The sequence below is a fragment of the Rutilus rutilus genome (genome assembly GCF_951802725.1).
Source record: "Rutilus rutilus genome assembly, chromosome: 20".
Classification (NCBI taxonomy): Eukaryota; Metazoa; Chordata; class Actinopteri; order Cypriniformes; family Leuciscidae; genus Rutilus; species Rutilus rutilus.
The window spans coordinates 32,172,979-32,199,478 of NC_140225.1; the positions used below are offsets into that span (position 1 = coordinate 32,172,979).

The 26,500-nt window shown below is 38.8% G+C and overlaps 1 protein-coding gene across 1 annotated transcript in view; it reads right to left on the minus strand.

Moving 5' to 3' along the window:
* arfgef3 (ARFGEF family member 3) overlaps positions 1–25,909 on the minus strand; it is a 58,954-nt gene extending 33,045 nt beyond the window's left edge. Inside the window, exons 1-18 of the mRNA XM_084391442.1 lie at positions 25,409–25,909; positions 23,098–23,149; positions 22,616–22,697; positions 20,674–20,805; positions 19,114–19,182; positions 15,374–15,496; positions 14,098–14,143; positions 12,832–12,916; positions 12,074–12,178; positions 10,858–11,185; positions 9,304–9,416; positions 7,075–8,054; positions 4,290–4,456; positions 4,003–4,168; positions 3,291–3,398; positions 2,123–2,338; positions 1,598–1,708; positions 393–543 (exon numbers count right to left, since the gene is read on the minus strand). Of these exons, the coding sequence (XP_084247568.1) occupies positions 393–543; positions 1,598–1,708; positions 2,123–2,338; positions 3,291–3,398; positions 4,003–4,168; positions 4,290–4,456; positions 7,075–8,054; positions 9,304–9,416; positions 10,858–11,185; positions 12,074–12,178; positions 12,832–12,916; positions 14,098–14,143; positions 15,374–15,496; positions 19,114–19,182; positions 20,674–20,805; positions 22,616–22,697; positions 23,098–23,149; positions 25,409–25,493 (3,119 nt within the window). The 5' untranslated portion in view covers positions 25,494–25,909. The remainder of the gene's footprint in view (positions 1–392; positions 544–1,597; positions 1,709–2,122; positions 2,339–3,290; positions 3,399–4,002; positions 4,169–4,289; positions 4,457–7,074; positions 8,055–9,303; positions 9,417–10,857; positions 11,186–12,073; positions 12,179–12,831; positions 12,917–14,097; positions 14,144–15,373; positions 15,497–19,113; positions 19,183–20,673; positions 20,806–22,615; positions 22,698–23,097; positions 23,150–25,408) is intronic.
* Positions 25,910–26,500: the final 591 nt, after the last annotated feature.

Genomic DNA, 26,500 nt, shown 5'->3' on the forward strand with positions numbered 1-26,500 from the left:
GGAGTGGATAGCTAGATTTGATTCACGGTAATGTACTGATTTAAAAGTAAAATCTCATGTAGATGTTTTGCGATATAGCGTTTAATTATAAGAAAAACTCAACCAACAGCATGAGCGAAATACATCAATAATGAGAAGACCATCATAGTAGTGCTGCTACATATATAGTTATAATATACCGTTTTCTTTCCTTAAAAGAAGAACTGAATGCATTACTACAGTGTGAAAGGAAATTTGCAAATTTGAGTAATTTCAAAATGTCAGATTACTTGCAAACAATTAATGAGTTATCATGATGAATTATTTTAATCTGGTGACAGGCCTAAAAGCAATTGTATTACTTTACTAAAGACTGGACAGTAAGATCAGATCCTGGTTCGTGAGTGTTTTACCTGAACACGTGAGGCCAGCAGTCATGGTTATGGCTGCCCATCTCCAGCCCCACATTGAGTATAGCGTCCATGCAGAGCACATGAGCCGTGTGAAGCCTCACGCCCTGACAGCGGCCCATCTGCTCTAGTTTCTGTTCAACACGCTGCTTTACTGCAACACAGACACATGCACGTTCATTAAACATAAGTGCAACTGGGTTTGAAGTAACTGATGATCTGAGGTTAGTAAGTTCAATATTTGAATGAACTGTTAATTCAGCTATTAATAACTCACTAATAATGATCACCAATGCACTCATATATCCAAATAGGGCATTTACTCATTTGTTACATTAAACGTTAACACTTTACAATAAGATTTCATTTGTTTACTACATGAATTAACATGAACTAATGATGAACAATACTTCTACAGCATTTGTCAATCTTAGAGCATTTACTAACATAACATTTCAATGCACTGTGAACTACTATGAACATTTTTATTAACTAACATTAACAAAGATGAATAAATGCTGTAAAAATATATTGTTCATTGATGCTCATGTAGGAATAGTTCACTTAAAAATGAAAATTCTGTCATCATTTACTCACCCTCAAGTTGTTTCAAACCTGTATGAGTTTCTCTCTTCTGCTGAACACAAAAGAAGATATTTTGAAGAATGTCGGTAACCAAACAGTTGATGGACCCCATTGACTTCCATAGTATTTTTTTTCCTACTATGGAAGTCAATGGGGTCCATCAACTGTGTTCAGCAGAAGAAAGAAACTCATACAGGTTTGAAACAACTTGAGGGTGAGTAAATGATGACAGAATTTTCCTTTTTAAGTGAACTATTCCTTTAACTAATGTTAACAAATGAGACCTTATTGTGAAGTATTACCAAGTAAACAACTTGTTGGGCTTGAGATAGTCTCACTACAATATTAATGTTATGAGAATTATAAGGAACTTGTAAGGAAGTAATACAAATTAGTTTTGATCAAAACGATTGTGTTTCCTTTCCCACACCATCAATGCCCAGCATGAATCCTGGCAATACATTTAGTTTTGCTTCCAGTTTATCCCAACCATTTATGCAAAAGCTGCACAGTATCAGTCAAAGAACAAATACACAGCAATGAACTAAATACAAGTATATTATCATAGCATTCCTTCACATGACTCTGAACACAGTATGATCATGTTAAATGTGCGCGACTACCTTGAGCAATGGCATCTCCAGTCTCCCCCACTTCTTTCTCCTCTTTCTCCTCCTGAACACATGATGCTGCTGCCATCTGGGCAAGAGCTGAGGCACAGTTGGCAGCCACACCTAAATGACAGAGAATTAAGTGCCAGCAGACACACCATTTCCATTAGTGTCCTATAATGGGAGCACTGTAACTGAACGGAAATTATTATAACCTTTATTTAACCAGGAAATAAAGACATTGAGATTAAAAATCTCTTTTGCAAGAGCGTCCTGGCCAAGATTATCAGCAGACAACTCATGTGGGTTTAACAAATAACATTCTATACATGTATAGAAAACACATAGGCAAATTTAAAATAAAACAAGTAAATCAATACATAAGTCAGGTAAAGCATCTACAACAAGATGTTTCTGTCTCCAAGTCTTTCGAAAGGCTTTAGCTACCTACATATTTTTTATAGATGTATGTTTGAAGATATAAAGGAAGCAGAAGCTTGTATAAAAAGAAATAAAAACGAATGAATGTGATGTTACCCAGAGCACAGCTGAGAGCCGCAGCCTTGCGTAGACCATCCAGGCTAAGGCAGATGGTGTCTCTCTCCCTCTGAGTTTGCTCTTTAACTCCCTCGGCTCCTAGAATAAAGGCGAGACCCCTAGAGCTTCCCGCCATGCGCCCTGTGAGCGGCATGGACAGCGTGTCGATCAGGTTTTTCCAGCAGCCGGTCAGGATAAAGCGGGCAAATACCACACCTGTAAGAATAGAGGCCATGATGAGGGAATGCCTGCTTGACCCTGTGTTGTCAAAGCTTGTGATTTGACAATTTCTCCATGGATTCAGATTCTCACAAACTTTAAGACATTCTCATCTGTCCTCTTCATATGAGAGAGAACAACATCCGAGATAGCAATTAGTCAGGCTACAAGTGCCAGACTACCTTGCTATCCGTCACTGAAGATTATGCATACTATTTCTGCTGGACTTTTCCATAGACTTAATACAAAATAAATCACTAGATCCGCTAGCCCTTCCTCTCTTTACTGGATATCCAAAGATTGCACTGGTTTGAGTCATTACAAGTAGATGTTTCAGGGTATCTTAGTGTCTAAGTCACATCGACTAACCACCGGAGTACCTCAGGGTTCGGTGCTTGGCCCTCTTCTTTTTGAAATACACAACATGATTAGGCACATGGATTTTCCGACTTTATTGTCAGTCTCCTATGCTGTTTATGTTGTATCCACAGTGCAGCGCTTCTGGGTTCTACGTCAGAACGTCAGCTTATTATTGGCCGGCTCCTGCGTGAGCATCACACGCATGTGTCATGGTGGTCACGTGAACAGCGTCGGCCAATTGGCGTCGGCATTCTGACGTAGAACCCAGAAGCGATGTAGTGTGGATACAACATAAACAGTGTAAGAGATGTGGTTTCTTCTTTTTATGCACTAAAAGTATTCTCGTTGCTTCATAACATTAAGGTTGAACGACTGTAGTCAAATGGACAGAATTTTCATTTTAGGGTGAACTAAACCTTTAATTATGCAAAAAAAAAAAAAAAAAAAAATGTTTAAAATAGTTTTAATAGTTCATCATATCAAATGTCAGATCAACTACACAAGTGCATTTGTTTTGAGAGCTGACAAAGAAAAGAAACCTCTGTAACCTCATTACGAATGTGTGTGTGGATATGCATTTATGCAGTACCTGCCACCAAGTTGTCACTGCCATTCTTGTCACAGGTAAAGGGCGACTGTGTTGAGGCCTTTCTGATCAGCTGACCACCAATAGCACTGCTGCCCAGTCCATCAATATCTGACAATTCACCATACACAAACATAATATACAGTCAGACCAGAAATTATTCAGACACCGGCACAACACTTAAGTGAGGAGAGCAAAATAAAGTAAACTGTGACATATTATACACAAATATTCTTCATACAGTGACTACCAGTAAAATGTATAAAAATATGGGACCGAATATTATTCAGACACTTTGACCTGATCATGTTTTGCTGAAGTGTTTTTTCTTTAATTGCTAATGCTCTTTTTACACCACAGACTGAACAAAAGTAAGCATTGCTTGGTAATTGGTTGGCCTAAATTGGTATTATCTAATTGTGTACTTAAATTGACAGATATTCAACCTAATTCAGTTGTGAGACAGTCTAACAGAAGGATGGCCAAAACCAGTGAAATATCAACTGATTTGATAACTCTGAGTTCTGGTCATATTTTATTACCATTTTCTAAATTATAGTGAAAAAACTGATATAATGTGAGTAATGTTGAAGGTGTCTGAATACATTTTTGTTTGATTGTGTATGTTATACATTTAATCCTTCACACCAAGGATTTGAACCAATAATTGCTCATGGGAGACCTCTACAGTTCATAACACACAAAGGAGTATTACCAGTGAGCATGGTGATGAGAGGTAAGGACTGCTCCTCAGCCGAGCCCCAGTATCCCGCCTCTCCCAGGAGGTTTCTCTCCAAAACCTGGTTATAGAGTTCCTCGATCCAGGCCTGAGACAGAACCACCAGAACACCACTGCTCTGGATCTGACGCACAAACTCCTTCTGCACACACACACACACACACAGCTCATTCAACATCGCCATCAGATAGTGTGGGCCGGCCTTCTGTTAATTCAGAGATATTTCAAATGTATGGTAAAATAAAGCAGGTTTTCAGGAGTACCAAAGACACCAGAGCACACGTGGGTTTCCTGTGGTAGAAGTCACAGCAGCACAGTTTGAGGTTGAGCAGTAAAGCATAATAGGAAACCAGGTACAATCCATCCGCATTCATCAGAGCCTGACAATTCAGGTTCTCACTGCCCTCGAAACCTGGAGAATGAACCCCACCTGGAGAATAAGACCACATAATAACATCATATTGCCATCATATTACGTCCATTCAAGCATGTCTGAGCTTCTGTTTACCAGATTTGATGAGCACTATGTATGTGTGTTGATCAATGTTTATGTGAGTAATAGCCTAAATTATACCTCGATATTATTTAATCTTATTTAACGCAAGTCGTATGGGTTTGGAACGACATGAGGGCAAGTAAATAATGATAGAATTTTCGTTTTTGGGTGAACTAACCCTTTAAGGGGGAAATTACCCAGGCTGAATAAAAAACTACTGATATTTGGCCATTTTGGCATGGGCCAATAACCATAGCTCTGATGACGACACAGCTGCTGTTTCAAGATTGGCCAGATTCACCAATGACAATGATCATGTGTTTTCATGTTAATTCTGTCACCTTCAGTTCTGCGTTCAGTGTTTTTATAACAGTAAAAACTCTTTGCATGTAATTTTAATGTTATATTGTGTCATTTTTATCAAAATAAACCTGATAAAAAAATATAGACTCCACTTTATAGGATTTTTTTTTAAATAAAATAGTAAACTGTATTTTAAACTAATCATAATTCTAATAACTAACATTTCTTTTTCTTGCAGGAATAACATTTTTATGCTTTTAAAACCTAAAATAATGTTTCCAAACACTTTGGTCAAAGTCAGTCAGTGTATTCTTGAATCATCTCCAAATATAACAAAAGGGGAAATTAAATTAGACAGATATCCACATTTATAAACTCATGACTTTGAGTAACAAAGTAAAGCTTCTACCTAGTATGGGAAGGGTTGCTGAATAAAAACCAATCATATTGGAGAAAAATTGTGTAGCCCAATAAATCAGGTCACCTTTGCTATGCTCCTATTCTATAAAAACTGTTGTTTTATTTTTGCTGGTGGGATTCTCTCTGAAATTGGTCTGAGATCCTCCGTCTGTGATTAAAGCATATTCTAAGGCATTGTCTGGAGTCTGTTTAGTTATTGCTGTGCAGCAGGTTAGTGGAGCACTACAGACCTTCTTCCCAAGTGATAGTGTTAAAAAAAAAGGAACGAGACGTCATTCAACTCAGTGTGAGACTCTTAGGTAGGGTTAGATTGCGGTCAGGTAACTTTAATTCTTAAGCCCCGTTCACACTACAAGCGACTTTATCGCTGCATGTCGCCAGTGGCAGGTGATGAGGTCGTTAGTGGGCGTTCTCACTTCTGGTTGCCTAGGTAATGTTTTGTGAGTGACATTCACGGATGTTACGTGTTGTAGACAACAAATCTGTTTTCTTGCCACTACAAGCTAACATTTTGGAAGGAAAAGTCTAAATATAAATGGGATCAGTACATAAAATGCATAATATTAAAGATGAATGAGAAACCACGAGTGCCCTGTGCTATCGCGGCTATTTAACTGCAGCAAATGGGCAAATACTGATCTTTCTGAGTTCACGAAACCATTCGGGCTCGGAGTCAGCACGGCGAGTACCACTGTATGTACACGGAGACATCATAAACTATTGGACAGTTTCTGACTGCTAAAATAAACTTCTCATTCATCTTGCCTCGTTCAGACGCTGCACTGAAGAGTGACGGATCACGTTTGCTCCACTGACTTCACTCCTATTGGTTGTCGCTCGCGAAAGTCGCTCTTCATTTGCATAAAGTTAAACATTTCTCAACTTTGTCGCGTCGCCAGACACGCCCCATCCAGTCGCCAATGGTCGCGACCGCGCGTGTCGCCGGAAGTCGCCCGCTCCCCATTGAAAATGAATGGTATCGCGTCGCTTGGTCGCGTGTAGTGTGAACGTACCTTTAGGCATTTTATTTTATGGGGTAAGAATAGCTACTCTTAGGCGTCAACCAACGCGATCAGTGGTGAATTTACCTGAGTATAATTTTGAAAGTGTCGACTGTAGACGCATTTGGAGACGCCCCAGGTAAACTTAAGTCAGGAGAGTAGGGGAAAATCTACCACAGTATTTAAATAGTATAGACTTATGTTGAACTCGCTGAGTGGTTAAATCCAGTCACAGCCAAAGTCAAGCCCACCTAAACTCTACAGGATAGTGGCCCTCCAGGAGCAGGACTGGTCACCTCTGCCCTAAATTTTGTTATTTCTGTCAGGACCACTATCGTCAAATATGACTGACAATTAGCATACACTTTGGATTGGCGGTATGCTTCTGTTCTGGGCTAGAACTCCCTGCGCATCCATGCAGTCTAGCATGAATAAGAGCAATAACCACCCTCACAGTAAACAGAAGAGAACCAACATGAATGTATTGCAGATATCATTAATTCAAGATTTTAATGTGCAACATAATTAGAGAATTTAATCTGATTCAAGGGAAATCAGAATACCAAATCCTGACTGAAGAGAGGAGGAGCTGGGGAGGGAGGAGGGTAATTCCTCCTGAGAAACGCCATAGCTGCTGATAATACTGAAGGAGCTTATATATGAATACAGTGATAGGTGTCGTATTCCTATAGGTAGAGGATCAGCTGAGAGTCACTGATGCGAGCTTGACTAACGTGATCTGCCAGAACTGACGCTACGCTTGATATAGGCCAGTAGTCTATAAACGGGCTATCAGTTAATTATTGTACACAACATTCAGCATGTTACCTGCTTGCAGACCCGAACAGAAGGTGGTAGAGAAGTTCTGCAGGGACACATCTACATCGGTGGTGCTGTGCAGTCCCAGCAGGCGAGGCAAAAGTGAAGCCAGAGACTGCACAAAGAGCCGGGCGCTCTGTTGATCTGCTTCCTGGTTCTTCAGCAGTTTCAGGGACAGAGCAGCCGTGCGTAGCGTACGGTGCCCGGGACACTCCCGCGGCGTCTGCTCCTCGTCAGCCAGAGAGCAGTTGTCAGACCCCATGTCGGAGACATCGGAGCGTCCCGAGTCCTTTTCTGCAGCCATCGAGTACTGGTCACACGAATCGAACTCAGTGCGCGACAGCTCCTGCTCATCCGCACTGAAGTTACTTTCGCTGTACCGTGAGCCGTGCGAGCGTGTCCGAGACTCCACAGATAGAAAGTTGGTGATGTCAGGGTAGGCCAAGCCGTGACTGCGCTGCACTACATCGGGAGGGGCGGTACTGGACGGGGCTTCTGGGACGCCACTGTCTCGTACACATTCAGGCAGATCCGGGCGAGTTCCCGTTGCAGCCCCGCCGGTAGACGGCGATGGTAGGCGTTGTCCCTCCCCAAAATCCTCTGGAGTGGTATGACCCATTTCCCCTTCCAGAGTGGTCTGACCAATCTCCCCCTCTAAAGTGGTCAGGCCCGTGTCAGTCGTGACACTGATGCTGATGTCAGGGCTGCGTTCAGTGATGCTGGTCTCCCAGGCGGCGTTCTCAGCCGAAAGCACGCGCCGCTGCCAGCGGAAATCAGCTTCGTTGAGTTCTACAGACTCACGCATTGACTCCGCCCCTTCCTTCAGATCATCCAATCGCCGCAGCAGCATTCGAGACTGGTCTTGCTGCAGGCCACGCCCTTGACTGAGCTCATCTAAAGCACCCAATAGGGCACAAGCGCAGGAGACGGAGGAGTAGCACGCCTCAATTCCACCCTTCATGCATGCTTCTGTTATACCATCCATTACCCTGAGAAAATAGGAAAGATGGCGGCATTCATAAGTAAAAAAATTACTTAAAAGGACTGTAGTCAATCATTTTATCCCTTAAAACTCATCTTTGATCACCAAAATGACATATTTAAAAGTTTTTTCCTTGGAAAAAAACTACATGCCTTAAAATATCTTGAATGTAACTCGACACCCTTGCCTCATTTAGTATACACGGTTCTATGAATATGCAAATGAGCCCCGCCTCCACTCACTCAGCTCAGCTCAGAGATCCACTGGTTGACGATCACACGTTGATCTGATTGGTTACAAGGTAGTTTGTGACGTCAGAATAACCAGCGATTTCAAAGCGTGTTTTTGAGACTGTCTTTGGAGAAAATACTCAGCAATGGTGTCGACCTATGAATTTATACATGGTTTGTCTTAAAGCATATTAAAAACACCACATAGACATATAAACAACATTAAAACTTGATTTTCACCACAGGGGGACTTTAAGGAACTGTGGCCCACAGACTTAAGACACAGACCTTGCTTATTTGGTGTTTAAAAGACACATGATATTCCTGATATATAAATTTCATGAATCATATAGACATGATATAAAATTGAAATCAATTTTACCGCACAGGCACTATCAGATGAGAAAAATTGTCTTTTGTACAGCTGAATAGACTTTTTCAAAATTGTCAAATTTTGCATCGACGTTATTGAACTGAATCAACACTGAACTGGCTCAAGCTGAATAACAACACTATTGTCTTCTGTAGAGTTGCTTATTGCTGAATTGAACTTGTTTCATAATTGATGAATTGAACTGTTACTGAACCGACACGGACCTGACGTGATCTGAATAATGACACTATTGTCTTTATAGCCGCAGAATTTGAAATGGTCTCATATTTAATGAAGTTTGCATCATTGATTCTGTTATTTTCCTGTTTATTACTGTGTAGAGGCTTTGAAACAATCTGTATTGTATAAAGCACTATATAAATAAAGGTGACTTGACTTGACTTGGCTTAAGATACACTTTTAAGGCCAATTACACTGCCTTGACTGACACCGGTCAACGGCAACAGACATGTTCATCTGGTTTGGTCGGACTCGGATCAGTGTGTTTCCCCTGTTGGCGTTTCGTGTTTGTCTAGTCTGAAAAGTGACGTACAGTAATCTGGTGATTGTCAGCCTGGCCGGCGTCTGTCGGTGCAGTGTGAATTGACCATTAAATGTCTGATTGTCATAGAATTAGAAACAAAATATCTTACAGTTTGAGAAGATCAAGGTGTGACTTCCTTTTAGAGAAAGACCTCTTTCTTGTCTCATGTTCAATGACGCATGGACCAGCCAGGTCAAACAAGCGCTGGGGGCTTCCCACAATCTGCAGGGGGCGAGAGGAACAACAGCATGCTTATTAGGACAGAAAACCTCAGGACACAAGGGGGCGCTAAAGATACATTCAAATATCTGGGGCATTTAACAAGATGCTTTTATAATGTCTTTCACATTTCTGACAAGTGAGTCATCATAGTTTGGTAAACTTTTCTAGTGATGAGGGGAAACTACAACCAAAAACCACAACAGCATTTATATGGCTTTACAAAAGAGGAAAAATCTTGTCCAAGGCCAGTCCTAGTCTGCTATGGATATGCTTACCAGAGTCAAATACCCCCTTGCTTTAGCCCTATGATTACAACGACCATAATTTGAAGTGTCTTCAAATTTTGAAATGATCATACATTATGGGATTTTATTCATCAATGATCGAACATCATACATAGGTAAAAATGATGGTAACACTTTATTTCGATAGTATACTTCAGACATTCTACTAACTATAAGTAACTTTGCAACTTCATGCCAACTAGCAGTCATTAGAGTATTAGTAGACTTTCTGCTTAATATCTGCTAACTCTTTATTTTGATGCTCAACAACAGACATTCTTCTGACTATAAGTAACTTGGCCAACTACAAGTCAACTTATTCTACTAACCCGAAACCTAACACCTAACCTCACATACCCCTTTTCCACCAAAGCAGTGCTGGTGCCGGTTCGAAGCCGGTGCCTACTCGCGAACCAGTTCTTTGTGTTTCGACAGTCAAAGAACCGGTTCTCTGCCAGGAAAATTGCTTCCAAAGCGGCACCAACTCTTTGCTGGACTAGAACCCTTCTTTTACCACGTCATGCTTACGTTGGGGGCTGGGGGCGGGTTATTGTCGAACTTCTTCTGGAACGTAACCTCCGTCTTTAGTAATCCAGACGAGCAGCACAAATGTGTTCTAAACGTCTTCTTCTGACCCCAATATAGGATCACAAAGCCAGGAGAAACATTTGACTAATGGATGTAGTCCGCCATTGTAATTGTTATGCTTGAAGTTGGCGAAAGCTAAGACGTATGGCAACGTACACAGTGACGTAACGACGTCGTTCGCTGGGCTCTCTAGTCAGTGGAAAAACAAACAGGTTCTGAGAAGATTCGCAAGTTGAACCAGCACCAGTTCCGAACCAGTTCTTTTTTGGTGGTAACAGTCTACTAACAGTCTACTACAGACTACTAATACTCTAATGACTACTAGTTGACATGTAGTTTCAAAGCTACTTATAGTTAGTAGAATGTCTAAAGTGGACTATCGAGATAAAGTGGAACCAAAATGATCGTACAAATACGATAATTATCGTACGTCTGGCAACACTGGTTGGAAGTCGAATGTAGTGTTTGCAGTGTGTTCAAGCGCAACTTTGTGGCCCAGACACTGGTGACATGAAGCTAGTTCTTTGTTGTCAGTTTGGTGTGTCACAGTCCTATCTGTGATTTCTCACCTCCTTCATAATCTTAATGGCCTCCACTCTGTGCTGGGGTGGGGGGTAGAGCAGAATACGGTGGTACAGGGACTGCAAAACCGGCTTCATGGACTCGATGCAGCCCACCAGACGGACTAACTCTGCGGCCACATAGCAGATGGTGCGAACGACCGGCCCGATCATGCCGGGAGCGCTCGACGAGCAGCCAGAACCCCGGCCCTGATCCGAGACCCCTGTCCCTGGGGCCGCGTCTGAGTCCTGAGATTGCCCACCGTGGGCAGAGGTGATGCTTTTATCACTCGCTGGGTTTCCCATAATCACCACCAGAGTTGGACACAACTGCTTCCTGCGTATAGACAGGACACACTGATGATGTATAATCGCACCATGTTCCTCTCAGAATCATAATAATCAATTTGTAAGACCAAAGTGACACAAACTGAGATTATGCGTTTACAAAAAAAATAAATAGGCGTGTTTATTGGATATAGTACATTGATTACATTTTTTGGACATACCCTGCTAATACCATGGTTGAATTATGGTGGAGAATACTTTTAGACCATCATTTTTTAGCTGACTAAAGTCAGCATGAAATCAAAATAGGCAATTCTTAATTTTTTATGGATTATTTTAGTATTTATCATAAATTATTTATCAGTGCACATTATTTATTTATTTTATTCATGAGCCTCATAAATTTTAATCAGAATAACTTCCCCTCCCTCTTGAAGAGACATCTCTTCTCTTCTCTGATGATGAGGGCGGGGCAACCTGTCACTCACATGAGATCCACCAATAGCAAAACTCAACCATCCAATCAATTCCCCACAGACAAAATCAAGCCCCGCCCACATTTCTTTCTTATTCCGGAAGCCGTTTCACTCTAATATACATCACAACTTTCATTTCATGCAGACCTTAATACTTACATACTGTACAAATAGTTGAAAATGTAATGAATTAATGTTAATTAATTAATTAATTAATGTTTTGCCAGTTTTTTTTTTTCACTTACAGTGTAAGCTTAAAACATACACATTAAAAAGTCATTTATTCACACTTGCAATCATATGGTAAAACGTATGATTATGAGGGCTGTCAATTGATGTTAACAATGATGTTAATATGATGCAATTCATTGTAAATTAATTAAAATAAAATAAAAAGTCGTATTTATGCGTAACCTGAGCTATGTTAAAGTGGCAACATCCTTGATTTAAACAAGTCTCACCAGACGAGGTCAGTGAAATTACGATGCAGGTGCATTGTGGGAGGACAGCTGCTCAGCATAGACAGAATACACTCCAGGTACAGCAACTGCAGCAGCTGGTTTTCACTGAAGAGGAACAACACACATTTCTCTTGTCACATTGATGAAACACTAGCGCAACATTTCATGAGGAACAAACTTCATAATTACCATTTAAAAAAGTACATTCTATATACTATGAATGTATGTAATATAAATGAAATCTGGGTGTACTACATCCATCATGTTGGCTTTGTTCGCCTACTTTTCACTGTCAAATTCAGACATACTACTTCATACTACTTTCACCGACTGTATAGTAAGGAAGTAGGCATATTCTGACACAGAGTATGACAGATTTGAGTCTTTGCTCAAAGTCAGCATTGACTATATTATATATTTACTAGTCTTAGCAGTTTTTGCAACTGGCCCCTGGTCCCAAGTTATTGCTCGTGTTTCGCCTTCAATGCAAGTCAATGGGATTTTTATGCCCTTTTATTCCTCATCAGGCAAAAATCATACAACAGAAAAGTATTAGCACTCCTCTCCTTAACTAGACACACGATTTGACGCATCAATCATGCATTTTGCCAGAAGTTTAATTCTTAGCGTTAAGATTTTGCTCAGTAGGTTCTATGGTAAAAGTGATTCTCATCTAAACAAACACTCCTAATAATAGTAATCACTAATACTAGTCTACTAATAATGACTACAACAAGTTAATAACATGTAAAGCTTACTTTGAGACAGACTCCAGCTTGTCGCAGAAAACAGTGAGCACCATAACAACATCTTCATACAGCGCATCAGTAGTAGGAGAGACATCTGAAAACATACATACACATTTACATAACTACAGTTATTACACATAAAAACTGTAAGCGAGCAATTTATAACAGGTGAACCAATTACATGTTCCTTTTTTTTCTGCACTCAAAAAAACGTTGTGAATATTAATTATAAATCAGACTATGTACGTAAAACATTACAGATCTGTACCTAATGAGTTTTCTTAACAGCAATTAAAGGCATCTATTTCGTCAAGGCCAAACCCGTCTTTCATAGGACAGAATAGCCTAAAAGACTACAAATTCAAGTCATGATAAAATGTGTGGCCACTGCATTTTGTATTTGTATTTCAGCACACTTCCAACCACATAAGTGTATACTGCCATCTAAGATACCTTAAAGGTGCAGTACGCGATTTCTGACACACTGTTGAAAGTGGATCGGACCTGGCACTAAAACACTTGTAGCCAATCAGCAGTAAGGGGTGTGTCCAGTCATAATGGGGGAGGAGCATAGGGGCGGAGCTATGTCAATAGGGGTGTGATCCTATTGGGAAGGGGCGTGTTTGTTTTGGTGATTTTTTTACAAATCAACAATATAACCCTAACCCAACAGAAATCACTTACTAAACCTTTAATTTGACCCAGTTCTAAGACAGCATTGCATGTATACCTCACAGAGAAGGCAATACAAGTCTCAGTTTAAAATAAATAAATAATAAAATAACAATAATAGTGATATTAAATCGAACATGGTGGAATAAACTAAAATGGCTCTTATATGTTATTCATTACATATTGAAAAGTATCAATAAAAACAGTTTAATCAAGTTAAAAATCGACTAATTACCTCAATATTTGTGCCTGTGATGTATTTTTATGCTCATTAGATACTGTGTTTTTATCTTAGCAACACACTCATGAGGACTATACTGTGAAGCTGCTTTGATACAATCTGTATTGTGAAAAGCGCTATACAAATATACTTGACTTAACTTGACTTGACTATGGCTCGTAAAAAAGGAAAAACCTTTGTGTGTAGATTCCAGAGCAGAGCTGTGACGGTTTAACTGGCAGCTGTTATCATCAGTTGAGACATGAAAGTGGTTATGGTTTATCAGCAACATGAAAATGATTAAACGGATAGTTTGACAGATGAGCCATGTCAAAAACTTGGCAAGTGAAAGCATGTTTTCATGGCTCACTGACTGCGTGTACCTTTGCGCTGGTGCACAGGTATGCAACGTTCCTCGCCATCAAAGCCCTGTAAAAATCCAACCAGACTCATTATAAAATGCCAATTTCATAACAATCAAATCATGCTTAACATTCAAGAAATGTTTGAGAAATCTAAAAATGAAAAATTAGAGTAGCTTATTTGCATGGCTACTTATCAAAAAATAAATCTTATTAAAAAAAATTATAACACATTACAGCAAGGTTTCCTTTGTTAATAGGAACTAAGAATAAACAAATGTTCTACTTCTACAGCATTTATCAATCTTGATGTTAATTGTAACATTTACAAATACATTTTTCAAATCAAAATTTGTTCTTGTAAATTAGTTGTCAACTAACATGAACAAACAATGAACAAATGTATTTCCCTTTCGAAAGGTAACTCACGCTGCATCCCCTAGAGGGCGCTATGGGGAATGACTCCGGCATGACTGGTGTCTGAAACTTGAGTCTAAACAAGCGGCAACCTTCCGGTCTCTCTCTTGAATCCGACACGGAAGTGACTGCAATTCATCGACTGGCCACTAGAGACAGCTTGCAAAAGAGAGTCAATCCATAGACTCCTCATGTTAAAATGCCCAACTTTACAGCAGAAATAAACATGTTTACAGCCTGGTACAAAAAGTGGTTTTGGTCTATATAGCTAATTTTGCCCTTCATGACAACTGTGAGGGGAGTGAATATTTGTATAACTCATCCGTTTAAATCATATTAAGCCTTAAAGTTCTGCATAATTAAGGGCGTGGCCACTTGAGTGACAGGTGGATTGCCGCTGATGTCACTACTAGCCGTTTGTCTGCTGTCTGTTAGTGTCACGTCACCTCAGCTAATCCGCCTCTTTTTTTAACCCCATTTTCGGTTATCCGGGAGCTGCCAAGATGGCGACGGCCGGCTCCGCCCACTTTGGGCTTATTTTTTTACAGTCTATGTTTTATACACATGCTTCAGACACCATTCATGCCTGAGGCTTTCCCTCGTCTCGATCCCTATTCTCAGGGAACCATGGTTTACATGCATAACCTGAGAAGTTTTATTAACAACATTAACAAAGATTAAAATATATACAGTATATTGCTCACTGTTAGTTCATGTTTGTAATGTTAACAAATGAGAACTTATTGTAAAGTGTTACCAAAATATTTAACTACAGAATGCCACCACTGACCAATCACACAAGCATATTTCAGAGAGCTGTGTAATACGAGATTATAGATATGAGCTTGTGATTGATAAAGCTCTGTGAAACGTGGCTCACTGTGTTTTCTTGTCTATGGCGTAGTTGTAGAGCGAGGTCTCCGAGGATCTGGCTGAGAGTCGCCCTGACCGCTGTGTTGATACTGCGTTGATGACAACTCGATATGTACGTCTCGATACACACCTGGAGTCACACAAAGACACAGAGATTGAGCAACTTCTAATATCCGTCATGTAAAACTGCCTTTGTTCCGCTGTGGCAATGAAAGGTACCATCATTCCCTTTTAAAGCCACTGGAGATATTTTGCACGTCAAATGTGATTATCCCTCTGGTGCTCTTCAGTCATTTTTTACCAAAAGATTTTATGTTATGGTTTTTAAGAATGTTTACTACATCAGAATGGTTCGAAACTTGGTTGACTGGTTAAGGTTTTGGCACTTTCTATATGAACACACACACACACACACAAAGTCATGGACATGATTCCAAAAGGTTAAATGGTTAAACGGGTCCAAAGCATGCGTGACGCTCGTGGTGTTTTCAGCCTCTGCCGTCTCACTATATGAGGACGGGAACACATGAACTTCAGCTCCGGAGCCACTCTGAGAGAAAACAATCTCCAGATACACACAGAAAATGCTATTATATTACTACTGTACAGTGAAATGTACTTCTCAAATTAATAATAATAATAATAATAATACAATTATTAAAACTATATTTTTCTTCCATGTATTAATTTTAACAGTAAACCTTTGTAGTGCAGCACTGTGGTTGCCAGAAATATAATTTACTCATTTTCATTTGATTACATTTTAAAAGACATAAAGCCAGTGAACATCGCTTTGCATGTTCACTGAGTTTACTGAGTACTTCAGCAACTACTGAGCACTCACGTACAAAACACTGGGCCTGGCTTAACGTACCCGTCACTTAGCACATTTATTACAGAAAAAAAAAAAAAAAAAAAAAAAAAAAAACCTTTTTATAGGGCCTTATTATTGTAAAAATATGTACGATATTATTCAATTGATTAGACATGATTGTTTTTTATCAAAATGTAATTAACCCATTAAAATAGAATTCAGGAAAAGGAAATTGGAAAACACTAAATTTTTCAGGGCCCTAAAATTACGTTAAATTTTTGATTACTAGAATTTATTTGAACTATTAAATAGGAATCCAGAAAAATTGTAATAGAAAATAAAAGGAATTTGGGAGGGAAAAAGGACTTCACAGGGGCCGTTGTTTTTTCTAGGTCAATTATTATTATTTTTTTATATAACATATACATGAATGAATCATTCACAAGATCTATAACATGCATTTAGAAATACATTTAGATAGGGTGAAATTGAACAGAAGAAATAGAAAGGAAAAAAAAAAAAATCGGATCCAAGGGCACTGAAATAGTTGGCCATCACTCAAAGAAAGAAAGAAAGAAAGAAAGAAAGAAAGAAAGAAAGAGGTCTTCGATGAAATTTTTTGATTGAACGTCATGCTTTTGATTGATTGCTCAACAAAATAAAATAGTGACCCTGCTGCAAGCGTGTGTTTATGATGTGGAAAAGTCTCTGTTAATCCCGATCAACAAAGTGACCCTGAAATGGAATCTTCCATTAAACAAACAGAGAGACTGAGCTGAGCATCTGCCGTTGTGCGGCTCGCTCGGTCACGGAAAAAGGATCTAAGACGTGGCACTATCACCTGTAACCACAGCAACCAATGACACACCGCTGGAACATTAGTTTCATGATGGAAGTGAGATGTCAGGGGAAAGGCCTTCACCGTGTCTTAGTCACTGAAAAACAACTGCCTTATATGAAATCAAAACGCTCAGTCAAAAGAATAGGAAATAATCAACTCGTTTAGTGGCCCCAAAATAATAATTGGAAACAAACGTGTGCATATCTAATAGATTACATCAAACCAAGTGCCAGCTAGAGCTTTTCTCAGAACTAATGTCATATTTCTAAGCAATTTTGCGATGAGAATTAATCAAGTGGTGTGAAGGTGGTTTTAGTGGATGTTCCGCAGGAGTAGTTTATCACATTAACTATGGACAACTTCCATTAACGTTCGGCAACCATAAATCATCCAAATAGCATTTGTCTTTACTTTGATCAGTAGTTATATCTTTTGTTTTATTATTTATACCTTACAAACTACCTACAATTGTGTTGTTATGTTGTAATCTCATGTTATTCTTTATACCATGTTCTGTCTGAATACTCGATTCTGATTGGTTGGAATACGTGCAATAAAAAAAAAATGCACAGGTAGTTTCAGTCAGTTTAATCACTGTTCTATATTAATGCGCTGCTTTTATTGAAGCGCACACACACTTAGATAGATAGTGAAACATTCAGGAGCACAGAAACTTGTTATCATCATCACTCCCGCACGACTTATATTAATAAAACAGCTTCGCTACTGAATCGCAACATTATTTCTCAGCAACGAGGGAGTATCGTATCTGACGAGCCGTAACTGATGAAAATAACTACCACTTTAACCCTTCCAGTCACATTTAGTGCTCAATAACAGCTTTAACCTCAAATGACCATGGTATATAAGCAGCATAATCCACGGCTAGCTGTGCATTAAAATGATTTGAATGCACTATCATGTATTAATGCACGGCTAGCTGAGGATTAAAATAAACACACATGCTTTGATATTCTGTTATCAAATGCAGTACTCAAACACTTGATGGGTCTGCTGTGTGACTGCACATGCCTCGTTGTTTATGGCCCGTTCCCTGGGGCTCCTCAACAGTCCTGTGTGAAAATAAGAGCAGTCTGCCAATACCAGACACATTTACACATGATGATGTGCTTTTATGAGCCGTTTATGGCCAACCAGGAGCAAGATAATAAAGTTAGACACCAGTCTGCACTGACAAGCAGTGTGAGATCTGATCGCTTAGCATGCGACTGTCTGACAGTGTTCACGCAACTAAAATCTGCATGTATGGTTCATATCTAAAATTTCCCTTAAAATGACAATTATTGGAAAAGAAAACTTTTAAGAAAATAAAAGTTCTGTCGTCATTTATTCACAAATCTGTATGACTTTTTTCTTCTGCAAAATACACACACACACACACACACAAAAAGTGTTGAATAATATTTAAAATGTTTATGTCCATACAATGAAAGTCAATGGGGTCCAAAACGACATTGGACCCCATTGACTTTCATTTTATGGACAAAGAACACTGAGTCATATTTAAAAATAACTTCTTTTGTGGTCCACGAGAGAAAGTAAGTGAATAAATAATGACAAAACTATCATTTTTGGGTGACCTATCCCTTTAAATCAGCAAAAAAAGGTGATGCATGAATACCTTATTTTATATATTATAAATAATATATGATTGTTTTTTAGTTTTTTTGTTTTTTTTCTAATTAAAGTAATGGTAATGGAATTTTTTTGGGGGGGGGTTTTGCATTATTGCAATGAAAAATAGTGGCAATGTGCCTAATTGCTATGAAAATGAATACAATACTGTATATATATGGTCCTTAATGGTCCTAAAATGACAGAAAAAAAATCAGTACAGAAAAAGTCACATGAAGGCAATAGAAGGCGATCACATTCTCAGGGTTTGTATGCAAGCGGTTTGCACACTGTATAAGTGTGACCCAAACTGCTGCATCGTCCTCATTAAAGCACATCTTCACAGCGCAGCAGTCTTTAATAGGCCTTTGACAAGGACTTCAGAGTCACGTCAGATTAGCAATTTGCAATTCGCTGTCTCATTCTGTCAGTCAAACGTCAATAAAGCATGTCTCACCTCAGCAATTCTCAACATGTTGTGCCCATTGATCTCAAATGTAGAGGAGTAGGTGACACAAAGCAGGACCTACAACACAAAGAACTTAAAAACATTAGCTGTTTAAAATAACAGCCACTTGATTAACACTTCAGTATTAGAAACAGGAGATGAGAAACACAGTGTGTGTATGGACACACGTGTGCCAGTAATGCTGCAAATCTGTCCAATCACACGACAGGTGCAGAGCTGACACTGAATTAATTAAGCCTGATAGAAGCAACACAATGTTTTACACTGACTATTCAGACCAAATCACCAGTGATGGGAATAACGGCATTATAAATAAACGGCGTTATTTTTTTCAGTAACTAGTAATCAAGCGAATTACTGTTTCCCCCGTTACAACGCCGTTACCGTTACTGACAATAAAATGTGGCGTTACTATAATTGAGCTCACTTGAAGGATTAGTTCACCCCAAAATGAACATTTCCTAATAATTTACTCACCCCAATGCCATCCAAGATATCCATGTCTTTCTTTCCTCAGTGGGAGAGAAATTATGTTTTTTGAGGAAACCATTTCTGGATTTTTCTTCTAACAATGGACTTCAATGGTTACCATCGTTTTTAAGTCCAAATCAATGCAGTTTTAAAAGTCTTTGAAGTGTTTAAACGGGCTGTACGCGACCACAGCTGAAGAAGAGGTTGTTATCTAGCGAAACGATGGGTCATTTAAAAAAAAATTATATCATTTATAGACTTTTTACCTTCAATAGTTGGGATTGAGCTGATCAACAAACGGACAGGGAACTACATCATCACGTTGAAAGGTCACGCCGGCGCCGGCAATACTATTTGAGCTACTATTCATATTCATCAAAATGTTATTCATATACTATTCATATTCATATTCACTGAATACTATTACTATATATATAATAGCAAACAATACTATTTGAACTATCCTCCTACGTACGGTCGCATTGTAAACAGTGGGGCGGTACTTCTGCCGGCGCCGGCGTGACCTTGAAAATGAAAATTAGCCCCATGATTTTACTCACCCTGAAGTCATCCTAGGTGTATATGACTTTCTTCTTTCAGACGAAGACAATCAGAGTTATGTTCAAAAATGTCCTGACTCAAGCTTTATAATGAGAGTGAATGGGCGTCTTAGTTTAGAAAAAAGTTCTAAATCATATATTGTGTTTTATTGTTCCACTATAGTAATGATAATACTATTTAATAATTACAATAACATTTTGAATTGAATAGGTGTCTCTCACATTGTCCCACAGCAACATTAAAATAGTGTAGATTAGTGTACAATGTTTTATCATAATAATTTATTCTATTTAGTGTATTCTATTTCTATTTAACATATTTAATATTGCAATATATACAATAGTTACTCTCCCTGGTATTTAGTTACTTGTATAATGATGTAACTCGGTTACTAACTCATTTGCTATTTGTGAGAAGTAACTAGTAACTATAACAAATTACTTTTTTAAAGTAAATGCCCAACGCTGCAAATCACACACACACACACACTGATGATGGTGAAGGAGACACACACACCTTCATGACCTCCACCTGCAGGTCTTCATGTAAGGCGGGCGTCACCCTGATGGCCTCCAGGATCTGACTCAAGAGCTGCTTCTCTGGTACCTCGGTCTCCACAGCAGCAAAGCAGTCCTCACACAGGATCTTCTGTCAACAGAAAAACATGCAAAAGGCTGAGAACAGTATAAACTAACCAAAAAAAAACTAACACTGGTCATCTTGCCATGTTTGTAAGCTGAATTATAAACGTATAAGATGTGAATGGTTGCATGCAAAACTTGCCACCACATTGCTAGGCATTCACTGTAAAATTGATCATAGTTTTAAAATCTGTTAAAATGTAAAAACCTTTTAATTGGTTAATGGTAAGTTCACTTACTCTATACACAAAAAAAAACGTATAGATCAAATGAGACATTTCATTTACTTTCAGTAAAATAATGTTAAATGTACAGTTTTTGGACGTGAAAAAAACAAGTCATCTTATAAGTTTCTGTTCATCTTCAACTTTGATTTACCGTGTGTCTTTCTCTTCACCACCTGTGTTTTTCAAGTTGGTTGTCAGTGCATATATACAGAGCTGCACGATTAATCATTAAAGGATCGCAATCTTGATTTTTTTTAGGATAAAAAATGCTATGGAAGTCAATGGGGTCCATCACCTGTCTGGATACCAACAATCTTCAAAATATCTTCTTTTGTGTTCAGCAGAAGAAAGAAACTCATACAGGTTTGGACCAACATGAGGGTGAGTAAATGATGACAGGATTTTCATTTTTGGGAGAAGTGTCTCTTTAACATTAAGTTAAGGTGCAGCAAGTGATTTCTGAGAAACGCTGTTGAAAGTGGATCAGATCGAGCAGCACAACACACTTGTAACCAATCAGCAGTAGGGGGCGTGTCCACACATGAGGGAGGAGAGCCAATCAGCAGTAGGGGGTGTGTCCACATATGAGGGAGGAGAGCCAATCAGCAGTAGGGGGCGTGTCCACACATGAGGGAGGAGAGCCAATCAGCAGTAGGGGGCGTGTCCACTCATGATGAGGGAGGAGAGAGAGAGCGCGAGAGAGAGAGAGAGCGCTAATCAGCAGTAGGGGGTGTGTCACTCATATTGTGGGAAGAGAGAAAGAGCCAATCAGCAGTAGGGGGTGTGTCCATTCATGATGAGGGAGGAGAGCTAATCAGCAGTAGGGGGTGTGTCCACTCATGATGAGGGAGTAGAGCCAATCAGCAGTAGGGGGCGTGTCCACTCGTGATGTGGGAGGAGAGAGCAAATTTGCGTCAGCGAATTTGTGTTGTTTCTGCTCCATACGTGAGTAACACTGGTTTTGCCAAGAACCAAGATATGCTGTTACTGTAATGTTGTCTATAGTAACAGGACAGTTTTGAGTGCCGTTGTTTGTCTGGAGCCTAACAACAAACTCTTGCTTGTTTATACTCTTGTGTACTCTATTTTAAAACAAATTTTTAATTCTTCCTTGTCGTTCGTTAGTCATCGTCGCATTATTTTTACAAAGCATTATTTGCTTTGCTTCAGCTATGGTAAACAGACATCCACTCTTGCATTGTGTGTTCATGCATTTTGGGGGCGGAGCAATGAAGGGAGGGGTGTGTTTGATTGGGTTGATTTCAAATATCAACAGTGCTTCTCAGAAATCGCTTACTGCTTACTATTTTTACTATAAATTTAAGTTCAATCTGTAAAACTGATTTAGTTATGGCAACCACAGCTTCCGTTTTTACTATAAATTCTGTATATTCTAGTCCAAAGATATGGTCTATTCGTGTCCATAGTACAAACATCACGAAATGAGTTATGAGTCTAACATTGGCTTTGCAAATACCATTAAATAAATCAGAGACCAAATATATCGTGTCCTGCTTTATCTTAGTGTACCTAAATAATTCCGTACGTCTTTAAAACGTGAAGTGTTGAGTAATGCACACACACACACACCTGCATTCCAGTGAGGGCAGTCTGAGCCAGTTTAGTGTTTTTAGACTCCAGTGCCAACCGAAGAGGGAAAAAACACTTCTCTCTGCACAGAAACAGTTCACAGTTAACAACGCAGAACATGAAAGAGAAACTCATGAAGAGTATTGAAGCAGTTTCCAGTGTCACTGTCAGCCTCGGATGATTCTGAGATCATTTGTTAGACACTTTGAATTAAAGCATCAGCTATTTGAATAAATATAGAAGAAGCTAAAAACAAAAAGCAATCCCATTTCAATGGTATAGCCAGAAAATTGCTAAGGAACAATTCTTATGCATTTGGTAATTTAATACTTATCAATGCGTTTTCACATGTGCAAATTCTAATAAATGTGCATTGTCTTTTATGGATTAAGCATGGATCATAAAGATTATGTGAGAAAGTATATCTGAGAAAATACAAATGCTGACAATACAAATATGGTGTATGGAATCAAAACACTTGCCTGAGTTTAGATGGGGGTATTTTAACTGATCCATTCTGAGCTTGAAGGGTCTCTGTACAACCGCAAGGAAAATTAGGGGAAAAGTATATAAAATTAGAAAACCGATATAATAAAAATTAAACACATTCAAACAAATTAACATCATTTCAATATGAATAAACATTCTTTGAAACCCCATCATTCCTAACTATTTAAATTGGGGGTGGGCGATATATACTGGTAGACACGATTATCCGGTAGAAATCTGTCGACCAGTAGAGATTTTGGACTATCGTGTCTATCGCGGTTACGCTCACGTGGCGTTGATGTGCTGCGGCGTCATGCGTTTTTAAAGGGATACTCCACTTTTTTTGGAAATAGGCTCATTTTACAACTCCCCCAGAGTTAAACAGTTGAGTTTTACCGTTTTCGAATCCATTCAGCCGAACCCCGGGTCTGGCGGTACCACTTTTAGCATAGCTTAGCATAGATCATTGAATCGGACAGGACCATTAGCATCTCTCTCAAAAAAAATGACATATCATTACGACTGCTGGACTCATGGTACGGCAGCAAAGTTTCTTGATTATTACGCAGGAATGAGAGTATAGTTCCTAGCCATATCAGCCTAGAAAATCGCAACTTTTCATTTTCCGTCGGTCTTAGTACACGATGTAACTACAGAAGAGTCAAGTTTTAAATAGGAAAAATATTGAAACTCTGTGGTCATTTTTTTGAGAGAGATGCTAATGGTCTTGTCCGATTCAATGATCTATGCTAAGCTATGCTAAAAGTGGGACCGCCAGACCCGGAGATCGGCTGAATGGATTTGAAAACGGTAAAACTCAACTGTTTAACTCTGGGGGAGTTGTAAAATGAGCCTATTTCCCCCAAAAAGTGGAGTATCCCTTTAAAGGTTGTATCAGTGATTTCAGGCCCAAATTCTTTTTATCACACTCATCTAATCTTTCCTAACGATCCGCTAGCTGCCCGCCCCATAAGCATGCCGTCAAAAAAACGCTTCTCTGTAGGCAGCCTAGGCTCTGAAATCTGCACACAAAAACAATTGGTTTCACCAACCACTCAAAACCAAAACAAATAGTGTTCCAACCAATCACCGACAGGGGGAGGTATTTTTGCACCCTAATTTAAAGCAAAAATAACTGTATTGAGATATATGTCGTTATTGTGAAATAAAATTACTCATGATAAAATCCCAAACCAGGCCTTCCTATACTGTCATCTGGGAATTCATTGATCCTGTAAAATGAGCCAGAGTTGAAGAGCATCAGTTTTGAGCCCCTCATTTGTTGGCACAGCATGACTGGCAGTGTGTGATATTCAATGCTGAAACAATGAAAGGTCAATTAAGTGCATGAAGCTCCACATCATCTTCAACTACTGCCTTTGCCCATCTACTAAACAGCCTACACAACACAAGAACACAGAATAACTTAGAACGAGCCTAGAACATCTATAACACTTTAAATATTTATTATATTAAAGTTTACAATAAATTTGAATATTTGTTATAATTTATTATTATTAATACAATATTTTTTTGTGTGTGTTATTTCCACTAAATATTCTGTCTGATATAATAATAATAGTAATGTTGCTGTTATTTTATTAATTTCTGGATCAAACTAAAGCAAAGGACGAATGTACAAAATAACTATAATATCTTAATTACCAGCAAAAGAAAAAATAAAGTAGCCATTAAAAGATTAAATTAATCATTAAAACATAGAAGCTTCTTTACAGACTGTCATTTAAAAGTACCGTGGCTTTACCATGCCTCAATTATGGTAAAAAAAAACATAATTTCATATTATTAACATACACTATTCATATAAACATGTTTGACTGAATTTGCATGGTATTCCAAAAGTACTCATAGTGCATGTCCAAAAACATACTATTAACATAGGACTTTTTTTCATTTTTGACTGCATGCATTTTAAAAATAAGGAGGTTTGAAGCCAAACCATTCAGCACTATAATATTCACATAAACATGGTTTAAATGCACACAGGTCGCATGCACATATAGGCTCATTGCATGAGTGCCCACTGGAAATTAAACTATTTAATTTGATTTCAATTCGCATGTTTATTATCATGCTGTTCTAAAAAAATAATATGCAATTTAAAAAGACATCCTGTAACAGCTGTTATGAGGATTCAGTTGCAGTAAATGAACATCCGTGAAAGGCGGGCACACTTTTGCTCTGACTGCTCTAAAACATTATTTTTAATAAGCGTTCACGCGCGTCCATCTGTTCTGAATGTGCATTTGATTCATCGCTCACAGACTCTCAGGTGCGTCTTACCGCGCGCGACGCCGCACGCGTCCCGCATCGCTTTATGTTTGCTGCCCGACGCGTCCTTCTGGAGCTTGCGAAGAATCTCCTCCATCGCGCTGGGAGGATGATGGATGAATGATACGCTGTAGAAATGATGGTTTCAGGCCTCCTGCCTAAAGCTCAGCATCCCTACAGTAAAGATGATTCACTTTAACAACAGTGATACGTCACACTGTACGTCAGTTGTTACTATATGCGTGGAAGCCGCTGGTGTTTAGTGACAGAAATACTATAAAGAAAATATTGTTTCGACCAAATGAAAGGGTTTAACTGCATCCTAGAGCACGCATCTGATTTGTAAGGTGGGTGTCCAGCTACTTCCCGTCCGCGAATTAAAGGTACTAAAACTACTATGACGAAGGATTGCTAATTAATATTCATAAGCCACGCCTTCGTTGGTGGAGGGAAATAAGGTTGCGTCACTGCTATCTGATTAATATAATAGGATCATTAATTTATTAATGATATACGATCATCTTTGCCATGGAAGAATATCAAGCAAATTTAACAATATCTTAATAATATTCATGAGGTGATATTTCGCCATAGTATTCTACATTACTTCTGTCCAGAAGAAGAAAAAATGCTGCACGGGATTTATTATGTTTATTATATGGAGCTCCAGTCCTAATGATGAATGATTATGTCACGTTGATAGCCTTTTTATTTTATTTTATATACCCCTATAATTGGCTAATTTAAAGTCACCATGAAATCTAAATTGACCATTCTTGTTTTTTTGTTTTTTTTTAAGTAATATTGCAATATATTATAAATCATTTATTTGTGCACATTATTATATATTTGTTTAATTCATGTGCATCGAAATATTTAATCAAAACAACTTTCCCTAGCGCCCTCTTGCAGCACATTTCTTCTCTGATGACGTGGTTACCGGCGCGAGGGCGGGGGAAACCTGTCAATCACATGAGATTGACCAATAGCAAACCACAACCATCCAATCAATTCCCCATGGACAAAAGTCCCGCCCTACATTTTTCTTGTTCAAGATACCGACTTTAATAAACAAAACATTAACAGATTGAGGACTGAGCCATT